The sequence below is a fragment of the Xenopus laevis genome, chromosome 1S (assembly GCF_017654675.1).
Source record: "Xenopus laevis strain J_2021 chromosome 1S, Xenopus_laevis_v10.1, whole genome shotgun sequence".
Lineage (NCBI taxonomy): Eukaryota > Metazoa > Chordata > Amphibia > Anura > Pipidae > Xenopus > Xenopus laevis.
The window spans coordinates 3,255,835-3,273,799 of NC_054372.1; the positions used below are offsets into that span (position 1 = coordinate 3,255,835).

Sequence of the window (17,965 nt, forward strand, 5' to 3'; positions counted from 1 at the left end):
TGTACATGTTCCATTCTCCCTATTCTACAGGATCAGTTCCAGCCTGTAAGAGCACTTTCCTTAGCAACCCACTCCTAGTTGTGTCATCACTGACTGACAGAGAAGGAGCCTGATCAGCTTGTTAGACAGACTTTACTGGGCTATAGATAAACCCTTACAGCCCCTAAAACCCTACATAGTCCCTGGAAGAAAGAAATTAAGTGGTAACATTTTTTTAAAATATTTTTTTATCCACCCCTGAAAAAAATAGTTGGAATCACAGTGTATAGTGCTTGATACCATTCTAAGTGCTTCGACTGGTGTTTGAGAGCTTAAATGGACAAGATACCCCCTTTTCATATATATATATACTTTTTACCTTTTCTTATAATTACAAAATATCTATGGTTTAGACAAAGAGGAGCTCTGAATAACTTGCCACTCTTTATCTAAAAAGATTAACGAGTCTTTGGCTTCTCAATCGGCTGCTGGTAGAATGTGACTTTAGAATGGAGGGGTTTGTTTATACAGAGGCTTCTCAATGGGCTACTGTTTTTTTTTTTGAGTTTTCTTTTTTTAGCACCAGGAAGTAGAATTTGACTTTAGTATTAAAGGTTTTGTTTATACAGAGGCTTCTCAATGGGCTTCTGGTAGAATGTGACTTTAGAATGGAGGGGTTTGTTTATACAGAGGTTTCTCAATGGGCTACTATTTTTTTGAGTTTTCTTTTTTTAGTATCGGGAAGTAGAATGTGACTTTAGAATTAAAGGTTTTGTTTATACAGAAGCTTCTCAATGGGCTGCTGGTAGAATGTGACTTTAGAATGGAGGGGTTTGTTTATATAGAGGCTTCTCAATGGGCTGCTGGTAGAATGTGACTTTCGAATTGAGGAGTTTGTTTATACAGAGGCTTCTCAATGGGCTGCTGGTAGAATGTGACTTTAGAATGGAGGAGTTTGTTTATACAGAGGCTTCTCAATGGGCTGCTGGTAGAATGTGACTTTAGAATGGAGGAGTTTGTTTATACAGAGGCTTCTCAATGGGCTGCTGGTAGAATGTGACTTTAGAATGGAGGAGTTTGTTTATACAGAGGCTTCTCAACGGGCTGCTGGTAAAATGTGACTTTAGAATGGAGGGGTTTGTTTATACAGAGGCTTCTCAATGGGCTGCTGGTTTTTTGAGTTTCCTTTTTTAGCATCAGGAAGTAGAATGTGACTTTAGAATTAAGGGGTTTAATTATACAGAGATTTCTCAATGGGCTGCTTTTTATTGAGTTTTCTTTTTTTTTAGTATCAGGAAGTAGAATGTGACTTTAGTTTCATTTTCAAAATTAGTTCAGAGCAATAACTAACAAAAACATAGATATTTTATAGAGTTTTGGTGAACAGAACTATTGCCAATCAGAGCACTGGAATGGTCAGAGAATTAAAGGAACATGTAGAGAATAATAACAATGACAGAGCTTGAGCCAATATTATTATGTTCAGATGGCAATTGCAAGCTCCCCTAGGGAAGTGCCTCAAAAGACCTTCAACTGCGTTTTCTTTCACTAAACTAAATTCACTAGACTTATAAAAGCTAGAAACTGATTGGCTGCAGTGGATTAAAGGGCTGAGACAAGTATTCTCATGTTTCTGCATAACCCACATACATTAACATTGTACAGGTATGGGACCTGTTATCCAGAATGGTCAGGACCTGGGGGTTTCCGGACAACGGATCTTTCTGTAATTAAGATCTTATTATTTTGTCTACCACAAAATCATATAAACTTGAAATAAACCCAATAGGCTGGTTTTGCTTCCAAAAAGGATTAATTATATCTTATTAATGTTTTATTATTAGATTATTATTTTAAAAACTGGATTATTTGATTATAATGGAGTCTATGGGAGGTGGCCTTTCCGTAATTCGGGGCTTTCTGGATAACGGATCCCATACCTGTAGTATACATTCTCCCTAGGGAATGTATTTACTCCATAATGGAAACACTTACGTCTCTGAACGGTATATACTTACACGTCTTCAGATATGCGCTGCACATTCACAAAGACTTTCAGTTTAGGGGGTTGTATCATTTGTATTAAAACTGCCCCCCATTTAATCCATCATTTTATCCATCATTTTATCCTTGCTCGGTGCTTTGGACACAAACAGGAATATTGCCAAATTATAAAGCAAAAGCAAATGGTGAAAATAGTTTTTTTTAGGGAACGTGACACCTGCTTTAGTGCAGAAGTGTCTGATTTAATGGGCTGTTCTGAGACATATAAAACATATATACAGGTAGGTCCTCCAAATCCTTCTTACTAAACTGCAGTAAAAATCAAGGAGCATAATGGGAAGCAGATATTGGATCCAACTGGTTTGTATTTAGAATTGATGCATCTGCCGCTCTGTACAAACGAGTTCAGCCTCTCAGAGGGGGGTAAAGACGTATCTGTTGTCCACCCTGTGCTCCGTCCTTTGCCTTTTCACCATTCACTTGGGGCTCATAGATTTAAACTTGCGGCTTCTCAGTTGGCGCAGTCGAAGCATGAGCTCTTTGGGCAGCTTTTTGCCACTGGCGAGCATCTCCCTCAATCGCTGCTTTGCAGTTTTGGTTAGGTACAAGTCACAGATGGTGGCATGGTTTTCATAGGTCACCCGGCAAGATTTGGTGGAAGGATGGTAGCCCTCGGCCTTGGCAGTCACCTCATACTCCCCAGGGTTGAGAAGGCGCCAGTAATCTCCATCCACAGCTATGAAAGGACAACATTTGGGATCAGATGTCAGGTATTCTATTCTATTCTGTCTTTACATGAGTCATAACACAGCTTTAGGCCCCATCTAGTCACATGTCTGTCTGGAATATCCATATTTATGTATGTCCTGCACAGGATTTATATTAGTCCTACCTAGAAATTAGGTGGGCTCTCTGCTGCCCCAGCTTTTATATAGACTATAGTGAGAGGTGTGATGTAGTCCAAATAACTACTAGATAATTGAGAGTATTTGGCAATTAGTACCTGTACGGATGTCATGGTTTAACTCATTCACCGCAATGATGGCTCCAGAAATGCCCTTTTCGGTGTCCTTATCCCGTACAACACCTTTTATACCTCGATGAACCTGAATAGGAGTAAAGAATAGGGCATCTTACATGGAGACCAGAGAAGGGATTTTGGATCAAGATAGGGGTCTAAAGTGGGTTACTGTTTAGAGATGATATGTGACAGATTATCTGGGTGTTATCGACAAATCCTCCCCATGTAACAGATATATCCTCCCTGTGTTCCTGACAGATCCTCCCTGTGTTACTGACAGATCCTCCCCGTGTTACTGACAGAACTTCCCCGTGTTACTGACAGATCCTCTCTGTGTTACTGACAAATCCTCCCCGTGTTAATGACAGAACTTCCTTGTGTTACTAACAGAACTTCCCTGTGTTACTGACAGGTCCACCCCGTGTTACTGACATCCTCTCTGTGTTACTGACAGATCCTCCCTGTGTTACTGACAGAACTTTCCTGTGTTACTGACATCCTTTCCGTGTTACTGACAGATCCACCCCGTGTTACTGACACATCCTCCCTGTGTTACTGACAGATCCTCCCTGTGTTACTGACAAGTCCACTCCGTGTTACTGACAGAGCTTCCCTGTGTTACTGACAGATCCTCCCTGTGTTACTGACAGAACTTCCCTGTGTTACTGACAGATCCTCCCCGTGTTACTGACAGAGCTTCCCTGTGTTACTGACAGATCCTCCCTGTGTTACTGACAGAACTTCCCTGTGTTACTGACAGAACTTCCCTGTGTTACTGACAGATCCTCCCCGTGTTACTGACAGAACTTCCCTGTGTTACTGACAGATCCTCCCTGTGTTACTGACAGATCCTCCCTGTGTTACTGACAGAACTTTCCTGTGTTACTGACATCCTTTCCGTGTTACTGACAGATCCACCCCGTGTTACTGACACATCCTCTCCGTGTTACTGACAGATCCCCCTGTGTTACTGACAGATCCTCCCTGTGTTACTGACAGATCCTCCCTGTGTTACTGACAGATCCTCCCTGTGTTACTGACAAGTCCACTCCGTGTTACTGACAGAACTTTCCTGTGTTACGGACAGGTCCACCCCGTGTTACTGACAGATCCCCCTGTGTTACTGACAGACTCTCTACTGAGCAATGGGGATAGTTCACCTTTAAGTTAACTTTCAGTATGTTATAGAATAGATCATACTAAGCAGCTTTTAATTTTCTTTTTTTTTTCTTCTTTTTATATAGTTATTGAATTATTTGTCTTCTTCTGACTTGTTCCAGCTTTCAACTATCTAATAAACAATTTCTCTGTTAAGCTACAAATTGTTATTGCTACTTTTTATTACTTATCTTTCTCTTTAGGCCTCTCCTATTCATATTCTTAGGGCTGGATTTGTCTCTGTGGCACCCCGAGGCCTGGCGGTTCTAGCTCCCACCGTTCGCCGGCGCCCTAAGCCCGGGCCTCACAAATCCGGGCCTGCATATTCCTGTCTCTTATTCAAATCAGTGCATGGTTGCTAGGGAATTTGGACTCTAGAAACCATATGGCAACCAGAAAATGGAAACCAGAGAGCTGCTGATGCTAAATATAAAGCTAAATAACTCCAAAACCACAATAATAAAAAATGAAAGCCAACTGCAAATGGTCTAAGAATATCAGTCTCTTTATCATCCTAAAAGTTAATTTCGGCCTTTGTGGACTAAACTTTTTGTATTTCTCACCACGAGGGAAACTCTGGACACAATCTACTTTGTATAGTGTTGCTCACCTGCTCCATAAACAGCAGCAGAGACTCTTTGTTATTCTGCCACTCTGAGGGCAACTCCACCTCGTGGGGGAACTTATCACAGGAGAGCTCTATAGTTACCTCAAAGCAGTTGGTGTGTAGGTAACTGAAGTCATTCATGCCTAATAGATGAGAAGGACAGGAGAGTTAGTGACCATGGTGTTATAGGGCGTCTTGTGATAACCTGCAAAACCAGTGCACTAACCCACAACAACCAATCAGATTTTCATTTTCAATATTGTAACTGCTCCAAAATCCTACAGTAACTTCTTACACCACTTACTAAATCTGCCCCTTTGATTCTACTATAGATGTTATAGATTATAGATGTGGGATAGGTGATCAACGGATTGACTTCTAATTGTGAAATGAAGAGTTTCATCTGTCGTATGATTGTCTTCTGGGTTCATTGCGATACTTACTGCCAGCTACAGTGTGCCAGTCTGCTCCGTTGATGATATTGCCGTGTCTCATAAAGTTTTCTGTGTGGCAGATCCTGCGGTTGTCATCTGCCATGACGCGGTGGCTGGTGGCATAGACAATGGCAAGCCAGCGGAACATGGAATCGTCAGCAGTAGGAGTAAGTTCTTTGGCCATCCAGTAAGAACGGGTCATATCGAAGGGGTAAGTGACCACCATCTCACCTCCATGCATGTTAGCACTGAGTACAAAAGGGATTTTCTTCATCCAGTCAATGACAGCACGGGTCTCAGGAGCCACCTGTAGGAATATTATTATATGCTTACTGACTTCAAATTCAAACCACCTTAATCTGGTAGGTCCATTTACATTAACTGCTGTTACAGTAAAGGGCAGTAAATAGGCACTGATGTGACTCACCGTTGCATTAGGGAAATTGTAGTTCTCAGGAATTGGGATATAATGGTTAGGGAACTTGTGAGGAACATCTTCATTATCTTCAGCTTCCCAGAGAGGAGTATTTAAGTCTGCGAAATTGTGATTCAAGTCAAGCCCTTGGAAGGTCCAGCGACCTATGGCCCATCCAGACAGTTCAGATCCCTGGGGGAAATAAAGGCAAAGCTCATGTTTGTAATCCAGTATTTGTAAGGGTGTGTAAGCGTATGATTGTGTGGGGCACTCCAGCGTGTTCCATGACATGGCACTGCTTGTGCTGAATGTGCAGTAGCATCAAGGACGGAGACCAGTGTTCACCATTACATGGAATGTCTCAAGTCTATTGTTTAAAGTGAGCATTTTCAGTTGAATTAGTGGCAGCAGTATAACTTACATAAAACATAGATTCAGACACCTAGACCAGGGATCCTCAACCTTTTGTAGTCGTGAGCCACATTCAAATGTAACGAACTTTGGAGAGCAACACAAGCGTGCAAAAAGTTCCTGGGGGTTTCCAATTTTGACTGTGATTGACTATTATAGCTCCTATGTGGACTGGCTGCCTAAAGAAGTCTCTGTTTGGAAGCACACATAGGTTTTTTGCAATTAAAGTTTGCCTTCAAGCCAAAAGTTCCAAAACAAGGACCTGCTTTGAGATCACTGGGAGCAACATCCAAGGGGTTGATGAGTAACTGCTGCTCATGAGCTACTGGTTGGGGAACAGTCACCTAGACAAATGGACATGGGGCAGTGGAGAGGAGGTCAGTACCATTTTAAAGGCCTGTATATTATCTGGGACACAGGTGGGAAGGATATTATAAATGTATAAATCAGCTCATATCTGGGATACGTACACAGTATCAGCTTATAAGACTACACATATAGGGGCAAAGAGGGAATACAGTACCAGTTTATACACATGTTAAGAGTTCTGCACAGAACCAGTTTATACTCCTGTTTGTAACTGGGGCATGAGGAGAGATACACAGTACCAGTTTATACTCCTGTTTGTAACTGGGGCATGAGGAGAGATACTCAGTACCAATTTATAGGCCTGTTTGTAACTGGAGCATGAGGAGAGATACACAGTACCAATTTATACTCCTGTTTGCAACTGGGGCATGAGGAGAGATACTCAGTACCAGTTTATAGGCCTGTTTGTAACTGGGGCATGAGGAGAGATACACAGTACCAGTTTATAGGCCTGATTGTAACTGGGGCATGAGGAGAGATACACAGTACCAGTTTATACTCCTGTTTGTAACTGGGGCATGAGGAGAGATACTCAGTACCAATTTATAGGCCTGTTTGTGACTGGGGCATGAGGAGAGATACTCAGTACCAGTTTATAGGCCTGATTGTAACTGGGGCATGAGGAGAGATACACAGTACCAATTTATAGGCCTGTTTGTGACTGGGGCATGAGGAGAGATACACAGTACCAGTTTATAGGCCTGATTGTAACTGGAGCATGAGGAGAGATACACAGTACCAATTTATACTCCTGTTTGCAACTGGGGTATGAGGAGAGATACACAGTACCAATTTATACTCCTGTTTGTAACTGGGGCATGAGGAGAGATACACAGTACCAGTTTATACTCCTGTTTGCAACTGGGGCATGAGGAGAGATACACAGTACCAGTTTATAGGCCTGATTGTAACTGGGGCATGAGGAGAGATACACAGTACCAATTTATAGGCCTGTTTGTAACTGGGGCATGAGGAGAGATACACAGTACCAGTTTATAGGCCTGATTGTAACTGGGGCATGAGGAGAGATACACAGTACCAGTTTATACTCCTGTTTGTAACTGGGGCATGAGGAGAGATACTCAGTACCAATTTATAGGCCTGTTTGTGACTGGGGCATGAGGAGAGATACTCAGTACCAGTTTATAGGCCTGATTGTAACTGGGGCATGAGGAGAGATACACAGTACCAGTTTATACTCCTGTTTGTAACTGGGGCATGAGGAGAGATACTCAGTACCAATTTATAGGCCTGTTTGTAACTGGGGCATGAGGAGAGATACACAGAACCAGTTTATAGGCCTGATTGTAACTGGGGCATGAGGAGAGATACACAGTACCAGTTTATACTCCTGTTTGTAACTGGGGCATGAGGAGAGATACTCAGTACCAATTTATAGGCCTGTATGTGACTGGGGCATGAGGAGAGATACTCAGTACCAGTTTATAGGCCTGATTGTAACTGGGGCATGAGGAGAGATACACAGTACCAATTTATACTCCTGTTTGCAACTGGGGCATGAGGAGAGATACACAGTACCAGTTTATAGGCCTGATTGTAACTGGGGCATGAGGAGAGATACACAGTACCAGTTTATAGGCCTGTTTGTAACTGGGGCATGAGGAGAGATACACAGTACCAATTTATACTCCTGTTTGCAACTGGGGTATGAGGAGAGATACACAGTACCAATTTATACTCCTGTTTGTAACTGGGGCATGAGGAAAGATACACAGTACCAATTTATAGGCCTGTTTGTAACTGGGGCATGAGGAGAGATACACAGTACCAGTTTATACTCCTGTTTGTAACTGGGGCATGAGGAGAGATACTCAGTACCAATTTATAGGCCTGTTTGTGACTGGGGCATGAGGAGAGATACTCAGTACCAGTTTATAGGCCTGTTTGTAACTGGGGCATGAGGAGAGATACACAGTACCAGTTTATAGGCCTGATTGTAACTGGGGCATGAGGAGAGATACACAGTACCAGTTTATAGGCCTGATTGTAACTGGGGCATGAGGAGAGATACACAGTACCAGTTTATAGGCCTGATTGTAACTGGGGCATGAGGAGAGATACACAGTACCAGTTTATAGGCCTGATTGTAACTGGAGCATGAGGAGAGATACTCAGTACCAATTTATAGGCCTGTTTGTAACTGGGGCATGAGGAGAGATACTCAGTACCAATTTATAGGCCTGTTTGTGACTGGGGCACGAGGAGAGATACTCAGTACCAGTTTATAGGCCTGTTTGTAACTGGGGCATGAGGAGAGATACTCAGTACCAATTTATAGGCCTGCTCATATCCGTCTGGATTCATAGATGGCAACAAGTGGATGCGAGTCTCTTTCACCAGGCGCACGACACGTGGGTTGCCCTTCTTATACTCCTTACAAAGATACTGCATGAGGTTCAGCATCAGCTCCCGACCAACTACTTCATTACCGTGCATGCCGGCCACGTACCGGAACTCCGGCTCACCTGGGGATTAAACACACACTCCAGTCAAACCACGGTTCAAGTCTAGTGATTTCGGACTTTCCCAATTAGCTACTTTTACACATTTACAGAGAAGGGACAATCATGCACTGGCACAAAGCATAAACAAGTATCCTGCGGTTTTCTCTCCTTAAAATATAAGCTTTTTCTTCTAATCTCAAGGTATCTGGAGAAAAATGAGCCAGAAAATGTTTAATTTATGGCCCCATTACATATTTATCAGTCATAATCTTATGCCCTTTTGTCTTATGTAAACAGTGACATGTTCTCTTACTTTGCCCAGTTGAGATGTATCTGTAAGGCCTGCTCTCTGCTACTCTCTCTCTCCTATGAAATCTTTCATTGCCTGACTTAGGGCCACTCACCAAGTTCATGCTGTCCCGGCTTGTCAGAAATCTCCATGACATACATTTTCAGACCTAGGTAACTCTTGCCAATGCTGTAAACTCGAGTGATCTCAGGGCATTCGTCGTTGACAGCTTTCATCAGCTATAAGGAAATGAGAACACAGACATTACAGATATTAAAGGGATACTGTCATCGGAAAACATGTTTTTTTCAAAACACATCAGTTAATAGTGCTGCTCCAGCAGAATTCTGCACTGAAATCCATTTCTCAAAAGAGCAAACAGATTTTTTTATATTCAATTTTGAAATCTGACATGGGGATAGACATTTTGTCAATTTCCCAGCTGCCCCCAGTCATGTGACTTGTGCCTGCACTTTAGGAGAGAAATGCTTTCTGGCAGGCTGCTGTTTTTCCTTCTCAATGTAACTGAATGTGTCTCAGTGGGACCTGGATTTTACTATTGAGTGTTGTTCTTAGATCTACCAGGCAGCTGTTATCTTGTGTTAGGGAGCTGCTATCTGGTTACCTTCCCATTGTTCTTTTGTTTGGCTGCTGGGGGGGAAAAGGGAGGGGGTGATCTCACTCCAACTTGCAGTATAGCAGTAAAGAGTGATTGAAGTTTATCAGAGCACAAGTCACATGACTTGGGGCAGCTGGGAAATTGCCAATATGTCTATCCCCATGTCAGATTTCAAAATTGAATATAAAAAAATCTGTTTGCTCTTTTGAGAAATGGATTTCAGTGCAGAATTCTGCTGGAGCAGCACTATTAACCGATTCATTTTGAAAAAAATGTTTTTTCCCATGACAGTATCCCTTTAAGGAGTAAGAATACAATTTTCTACTTGGAGGTGCCAAAAGTTAGGTACAACCAAGTGACTACCGGTACTTTTACTTACCTGACACCCCGGGCTGGTGCTCCTATCAGCAGAAGAATTGCACCGTCCCGGGGTTCTCCTAGCAAGCACCACTGAGCGATCCTCCTCCTGCTTCTACGGTTTTTAAATTTCCCAGACACATGCGTAATAGAATGACTTAGCGTCTTTTTCGTTAAAGTTTGGCTTTTCACTCTACTGCACATACGTAGCCATGAGAAGTGTGAAGAAGCAGCAAGAGGATCTCTTCATGGTGCTCATGAGAAGAATCCTGGGCCGGTGCCGTTTTCTGCTGATAGAAGCACCAGCCCAGGGTGTCAGGTAAGTAAAAGTAGTCACTAACTAACTTTTGTCACCCCAAAGTAGAATATGGTATTCCTTCTCCTTTAAGAAATGTGTAGTGATATGCCACATATGTACAGCTAGAAGAAAGAAATTCCATTTCTGGTATATTATATATTATGTGTCATAATGCTAATTATAGACAGTGAGTGGATAGATGATTTCTATTATATACGTGGCATGTGTGGGCATAGAAATCCTTCAAGTAGTAGGATGAATCTTTGGTGTGACTGGTCAAATCAGATCAAGCATCAAATGGGACTGTCATAGAGATTACAGATCACAGTACCAATGTATTTATCCAGATATTTACAGACGATGGCACTTGGGCTTTATAAATTATATCATTACATACTGTGCATAGAACATTGATGACTTGAGGTCCCTGTATCTCTCTCTCGGTCTGATTTTTACCTTCCGCATCTCCTTGTAGTTGTGATGTTTGAAGTCCAGCTTATCCGTGGGCTGTGGCTCATGTTCCCACATAAACACTGTGTTTGGGTCTGTGGAATAATAAAATATTAGGAACCTTTGCTGCCAATGAGCTTTGAGGAATAAGTCTTCTCCTGTCAGGAGGATGGGACTCTGTGTAACGTAGACATTCACCTTGTGACAAAAATGTAGCCATTCATAGACATAATTAAACTTGTTTTTACATTTGGTATTAGTATATCTATTACCTTTTTTTTGTATAATGTTGTACCAGGACAGGATAAATATTGATGCTTTTGAGCTTTAATTCTGATAGGACAAGGGAAACACAGGGCAAGGACTGGAAGTAAAAAGCAGCCCTGGCAAAAAAAAAAAAAATCAAAGCAGCCCACACAGAAATGTGTGCTGATCTTTTACTTACACACAAATATATATATATATTTATTTATTGAAATTGTATGTGTATTAGGGCCTCATGGGCCCCCCTATACCTCCCGGGCCCCCTCTGAAGTAACACCCCTGGTGACAGGCGAATCAGTCCCATTTTGCGTCATGGAAAAATTTGTGAAAAATTGAAAAAGGCGTATTTTCACATATTCATTTAATTTTTTAGACTTTTTTTTCACTGCAAATATTTTGCAATTTTTGGGCTGCTTTTGAATTGCCTTTAGGCTAGTTTTGGGCTAGTTTTGTAGCTGACTTTGGCTGATTTTGATAATTACACCAGGATACCCTGCTCTGTGTACTTAAAATGGCAGGGCCTGGTTTGAATTCTAGACCAAATCTAGTTTTGGCAACACTCTTCAGCTCAGACAATATAGCCAGAGGGAGTGTAACACGTTTAGCTTAGATTGCACGTTCCTGACTGGTGGTAGATAAGGTGCCCAAACCCTTGGAAATCTGTTGCTGAACTACAGTTCCCCGAATCCCCCATTCAGCATGTACTCTCGTTGCTGAACTACAGGTTTGAACACCCCCTGCAAAGCAAATCTCTGCAATTACCTCCGCTACATGCCTCTATCTCACCTGCACATCCCCTGGGAAATAAACCACATGCTGGGGTTTCTGGCAACTCTCCCGAGCCGGCCACAGTCATTGCACCTGGTAGCCTCGTAACCGGGCACGGTGGACAACCTGTAGATGGCTTTAGAGCTGGGCACGGAGGAGACTCCTGCACACATTCTACGGACCCCGGCCACTGTGTGAAGCAGCAGCTTGCGGCCAGATTGTACCACTCGAGGCACTTGGTGCATGAAGCCAAAGCTAGCGCCCAGTTCCTACGCCTTGTAATGGACTTCCCCCTGTCAATCCCGTGACATCACTGCCACACGTGGGTCGCTGGAGAACAGAGGAGAAGGGCAATTTGCTGGGTCTGGAAGTGGGAAAGAGAGAAGACCAGAAACGGAGACAAGTAGGGTGTTGGCGCGTGCCAATGTTATGACTGGGGGCAACGTCAGAAATAGGGGAGAGTCACGTGAGCCAGTTCTGTCAGTCAGCAGGGAACACAAGACTGATTCATGTGATGTTAGGATTCTTGGAGGGCATGTTGTATAAGAAGTGCAAATCTGCTTGTACTTACTCCCTGGCCACATCTATTAGCAGAAAAAAATGCACCCGCCGTTCTAGAAGTATGCATGCTGGTGGCTGTGATTAATAGCCGACAAGTGAAGGCATCTAATCAGGCAGGGGCGGCCCACTTAAACACAGGGCAGAGCGGCCCCTCGGGCATTTGCCCCAACGGACAGATTACCAGTCCGGGTCTGTACACATGGATCCTTGACCAAAAGAAGCTTGGTCTTCCACTTGCAGAACTATGATTTAGACTGAGCCTGGGTTATTTTGGACATAATATGAGAAGGACTTATTCATTGGAAGAGACTGATTGATTTATGTTGTCCTAACAGTCACAAACATGCCACTGAGAAGCCAAAAGACCCAAGCAGAAGGCAGGACAGTCTGGAGAAATACTACCTTTATGGTTGCCATGAGTTGAAATCACCAATTTTCATTTACAGGTCTACTGGTAGAATAATGAAAGGGACTTCTGATGTCCATAAATTTGCCCATGCAACTGCATAGCATCTATTACGTTATGTATTGAAATGATGAATTTAAAGGGGTGGTTCACCTTCAGGACCTCTGACTGAGATATGGAAATTGTTGTTCAGTAAAAGATGACTGAATGATCGACAACCTTTGCCAAAAGTTAATGCTTATTACACAGATAATTATTATAAATGCTGTGACAAATGTTTTGTCAATGGGCAGCTTGGAAGTCAAGAGCTTCCCGTCTTCTTGGTTTTATCTGCCCCAATGAGCTACGGACTGAACAGCTCAGCCACCATCATCTGCTCTCTCCACCAATTAAAATGGTACATTAAGCCACTGAGCTGAGCATCATACTGCATTCATATGTACATAAATGTCACCTCCTCATGGTAGTCACCAATACTGATTTGGCATCATGGGTTTATACCTGGGAGTGGGCATCCTATGATCTCTGCTCTCAAGCAGATAGTGCCATTTTCAAACCAAGTCTGTGGGTTAATTCTGATGTAGCGGCCCACCATCGGGGTGGGAAGATGGTTCAGCACTGGAGTTTCAGGGTCTTTGTTGCCTTTAAATATCTAAAAAGAGAAAACAAGACGGAAGGAAGACTTGTATATGGTGAAGACAAAAAATATAGTTTGGTTCAGTTTTAGTTTGGAACAAGAAATCTTATGAATTGAATGTAAACACATTTTCTCTTTTTCTTGTTTTTATGAGCACAGTCAAACCAAATCAGCAGTCTCCTAAAAAGTCCTCTGTATAAACAAACCCTTCTCTTTCCCCAGCTGCGACCTTCTCAATTGACTGCTGATTTGTTTTGACGTTGCTTGTAAGAACACAGTGTAGTTTAAGAAATAACAGAATCCATACTTATTTCATAATTACAACAATAGAAAAATATATGTTCAACACAAACCCTATTATTAAACTCAAGGGGTAGAGGGGCTATACTGCCCATCCAAGGCTGCAGATTTCCCCTGTTATAGATAAGCAAATCCTTTACCTCAAACTATAAAAAATCTGTATTGGCTTGGACTTTTTTTTACTTCCAAAATACAGCTGCTGTTCTCACAGCAGCAAAGGGTTCACTGTTTATAATGCCTTTTGGCCAAGGCCAGCGGGGAGCCCCATTGTGTTTTGGCTACTGTTCAATTCTCAGTCCAGGAATAAAAGGGAAGCCAAGAAAAGTACCGCAGGGAGATGGAGCGGAACCAAACTCAGTCCTTCATCAGTGCCACAGAGGATCTGGATTATTAACATTCTCCCAACAAATCCACCACTCCATGGGATACACATGCGGAGACTTTATAAATGGGAATAATTATTCTGAGGATTGCCTCTAGGATTACCAACAACTGTCCCTTAAAGGAGAAATGTACCCATGTGCAAATAAACCATTTATTAACTGGAACTATGGACACTGGATGGTGATAAAACTGGAATAAATCCGAAAAACCTGCAATAGGAAGGAAGTAATGTAGAATAATCTCACCAGGCCCGGTGCCTTGGGGTTATCCTAGATTATACCCTGTCCTTCACTCCTCATATCCAGTCACTTATTAAATCATGTCACTTCCACCTGAGGAACATATCCAAAATACCATCATTTATCACCCAAGATGCTGCCAAAATTCTTGTTCACTCTCTCATCATATCACCTCTAGACTACTGGAACTCTCTATTAATTGGAATTCCGCCACCTCTCCAGTCCATAATGAACACTGCCACGCGGCTCATACACCTCCGCAACCGCTCCTCCTCTGCCTCGTCACTCTAACAATCCCTACACTGACTTCCACTACCTTCAGAATAAAATTCAAATTAATGACCCGTCCATTCAAAGCACTTCATAACTCTGCCCCACCCTACATCTCTGAACTCATCTCTATATACTCACCCACTCGCTTACTACGCTCCTCTACTGACCCTCACTCACATTCACTAGGGCTGCTCCCCTCCTCTGGAATTCTCTCCCACAGTCTGTTCCACTTTCTCCCAACCTTTCTGCTTTCAAAAGATCTCTTATACACACTTATTTAGAGAAGCCTCCCCTCACTGTTCAGCTACCAAATACAATACCATATGTTACATCTCTCACCTGCTTATTTCTGATCTTGCCACTCCCACACCTTGTGTCTCATTCCCTTCCTCTTTAGATTGTAAGATCTTTTGCATAGGGCCTCCCCCTTTTGTACCTGTACTGGCTGTTATATATGTAACTCTGTGGGGTATATTTATCAAAGAGTGAAGTTCTGCCACTAGAGTGAAATTCCACCACTCTCCATTCATTTCTATGGGATTTTTATAGGCGTATTTATCAAAGGGTGAACTTTCACTTCACCCATTGATAAATACACCTTTCAAAATCCCATAGAAATGAATTGAGAGCTGCGGAATTTCACTCTAGTGGCAGAACTTCACTCTTTGATAAATTTACCCCTGTATGTTCTATGTATGTAATTCATGTGATTTTTTTGTGTAAGCACATTCATTTTACAGCACTGCGCCATATGTTGGCGCTAATAAAAATACATGTTAATAATAATAATAATAATAATAATAATGTCTGGATACCAACATGGTCATCTTCCACATCACAAATCTCGGCTGCCAATACTATTCCTATTACTCAGGGTCATGTTGTAGTTATTTTGCTCTCATTGAGAGCATTTTCTCTAAAACGTGCCTTGTATTATGGGGTAATTAGAACATTCCATCCATGTAGTACTAAGCAAGTACTAAGCCGGCTCTAGCTCCCAGTCTGCAGAAGGGAATTCAGTGTTGTGCCCTGAGCTGCAAGTAAAATGTTTGTGGTTTGGAGCTGCCCCAGAATAACCAGAGCCGGGTCCAAGAATTATAAACAATAATTATTGCCGACTGAAAAGAACCCATTGAATCCTAGAAGTGAGATGGCAGATAAACCCTCCAATTATACATGACGAGAGCAGCATTAGTAGGGTTTTTCTTCCCAAATACACACAAAGTTGCAGAGAAATACGCAGGTTTTCAGTGGGATTAATCTCAGCACAGTATGTACTTGATTTAATGAAAACTCAGCAAAACAGCAAAAGAAGAGGGAGCTCAGTGCGGAGCCTCATCCTGCAGTATAGGTGTATAGGTGTATAGGTGTATAGGTGTATAGATGTATAGGTGTATAGATGTATAGATGTATAGGTGTATAGGTGTATAGGTGTATAGGTGTATAGGTGTATAGGTGTATAGGTGTATAGGTGTATAGATGTATAGGTGTATAGGTGTATAGATGTATAGGTGTATAGGTGTATAGGTGTATAAGTGTATAAGTGTATAAGTGTATAAGTGTATAAGTGTTCCTGTGCTGGATAAGGGAACCATGTCTGCCCTAGACTTAACCAGATGCAGAACACGGATTTATTCTCTCTAGGGATGAGCTGAATCCACAATATTAGGCCTGAATACCAGATCCACCACAAAAGACTTTAACTTGCCCCAAAATTGCTACTGTCACCCCTCCCCCACATGCTCACCTTTTGTACCAGAGGAGGGGACCACAATGTTGGCAGAGGGGTGCAGGAAGGGTCCAGGATGCTAGCACAGAGAGTGCAATTAGAATTAGATGCATCGCTACCTTTTTTTTTTGCATTGTGGGTAAAAAGCCACATTAATTATGCTTGAAATTGCACTTATCCACTGCACTTCCAGTTATAAATGATCTGGCCATTGCTGGATCATTGGAAAAAAAGCAGCCCGAAAGCAGGGATTACAGAGAATACAGAGCTATGTGCATGTGTAAATACTTGGAGGAAATAATTGAATCCAGGAAGAGATCCCATTGGACCATGGGAAAGAGAGCAGCCCTGGAGCAGAAGTACAGAGAGTAGGAACTGTATACCTGGGCAAATGTTGCGGGTGATTGGATTCACTAATCCAGGAAGAGATCCCATTGGACCATGGGAAAGAGAGCAGCCCCGGAGCAGAAGTACAGAGAGTAGGAACTGTACACCTGGGCAAATGTTGCAGGTGATTGGATTCACTCAGTGTTGGACTGGGATGCCAGGGACCCACTGGAAAACCTTGGGCCTACTATTCAAACTATTATTTCTCCTCACTCAACCTCTTTATTCTCCTAGTCTTTTATATCTACTTACTATATTGTTCCATTATTAAGCATTTTGTCCCCACAAAGAAATAGGGAATGACCATGAAACATGCTAAATGGTTAGAAACAAAAGGCCACTGACACCTCGGCCCACCGGGAGTTTTCCTGATATCCTAGTGGCCCAGTCTGACACTGGATTCTCTAATCCAGGGGAAGGTTCAAGGCCTAATGTAAAGAAAGTCTTTTTTAGTTAAATTTAACCAGAGTTTCTAGCTTTGTTTGGTGGTGAGTTTAAGGAAAAAGAGAAGGACAAAAAAAAGTCTCCTATAAATAAATACAAAAAGATCATAGAAGCCCAATTGTGTGACAAACTGGAGACTCCAAATGACATGATTAGTGATGGGCGAATACCAATTTCCTCGTTTTGCCACTGGCGACTAAATTCGAGATAATTCGCCGCCAAAAATGCAATGGCGTCAAAATAAATTTGACGCGCATCGGAAAAGTTGCTCTCGTCAAAACCATTGTGCGTCAACACTATTCAGACGCCCATTGACTTTAACTCCTGCATCAAAATTGACTCGAATTGACGCGGGTCCATCACTAGACATGATCCCTATGTGCCAGTTCAGCTCAAGGTAAACCTGACATTTACTCTGCTGGGGGGGGGGGGGGTTACGTGGCTCTGATTAGCAGCCTCTTCTCTAGGGTTTATTAAAGGCACTCAGTGTTCTCTCAAGCTAAGCAAAACCTCTAATAACCCGAGGAATATTTCCAAGCTGCGCAGCCAGGGAAGTAGCCCAAGTGTCACTAGAGCCAGTTCCTTCTCTTAAAAACAAAAATAAACCCCAATGTCACAGCGGAATGGAAACCGGACTCGTAAACCTGCAAGCACAGGGTCTCCTTGTCTCTGTATTTATTGGCATATAGGATAACTG

At 42.4% G+C, this 17,965-nt stretch overlaps 1 protein-coding gene across 2 annotated transcripts in view; it reads right to left on the reverse strand.

Annotated features, from left to right (window-relative positions):
* Positions 1–1,853: 1,853 nt before the first annotated feature.
* Positions 1,854–17,965, reverse strand: part of cpxm1.S (carboxypeptidase X (M14 family), member 1 S homeolog) — a 28,686-nt gene continuing 12,574 nt past the window's right edge. For both annotated transcript variants that reach the window (XM_041579339.1, XM_041579340.1), the window contains exons 5-13: positions 13,377–13,527; positions 10,883–10,971; positions 9,268–9,391; positions 8,688–8,884; positions 5,631–5,810; positions 5,213–5,510; positions 4,773–4,912; positions 2,987–3,089; positions 1,854–2,719 (exon numbers count right to left, since the gene is read on the reverse strand). In XM_041579339.1, the coding sequence (XP_041435273.1) occupies positions 2,460–2,719; positions 2,987–3,089; positions 4,773–4,912; positions 5,213–5,510; positions 5,631–5,810; positions 8,688–8,884; positions 9,268–9,391; positions 10,883–10,971; positions 13,377–13,527 (1,542 nt within the window). In that variant the 3' untranslated portion in view covers positions 1,854–2,459. The remainder of the gene's footprint in view (positions 2,720–2,986; positions 3,090–4,772; positions 4,913–5,212; positions 5,511–5,630; positions 5,811–8,687; positions 8,885–9,267; positions 9,392–10,882; positions 10,972–13,376; positions 13,528–17,965) is intronic.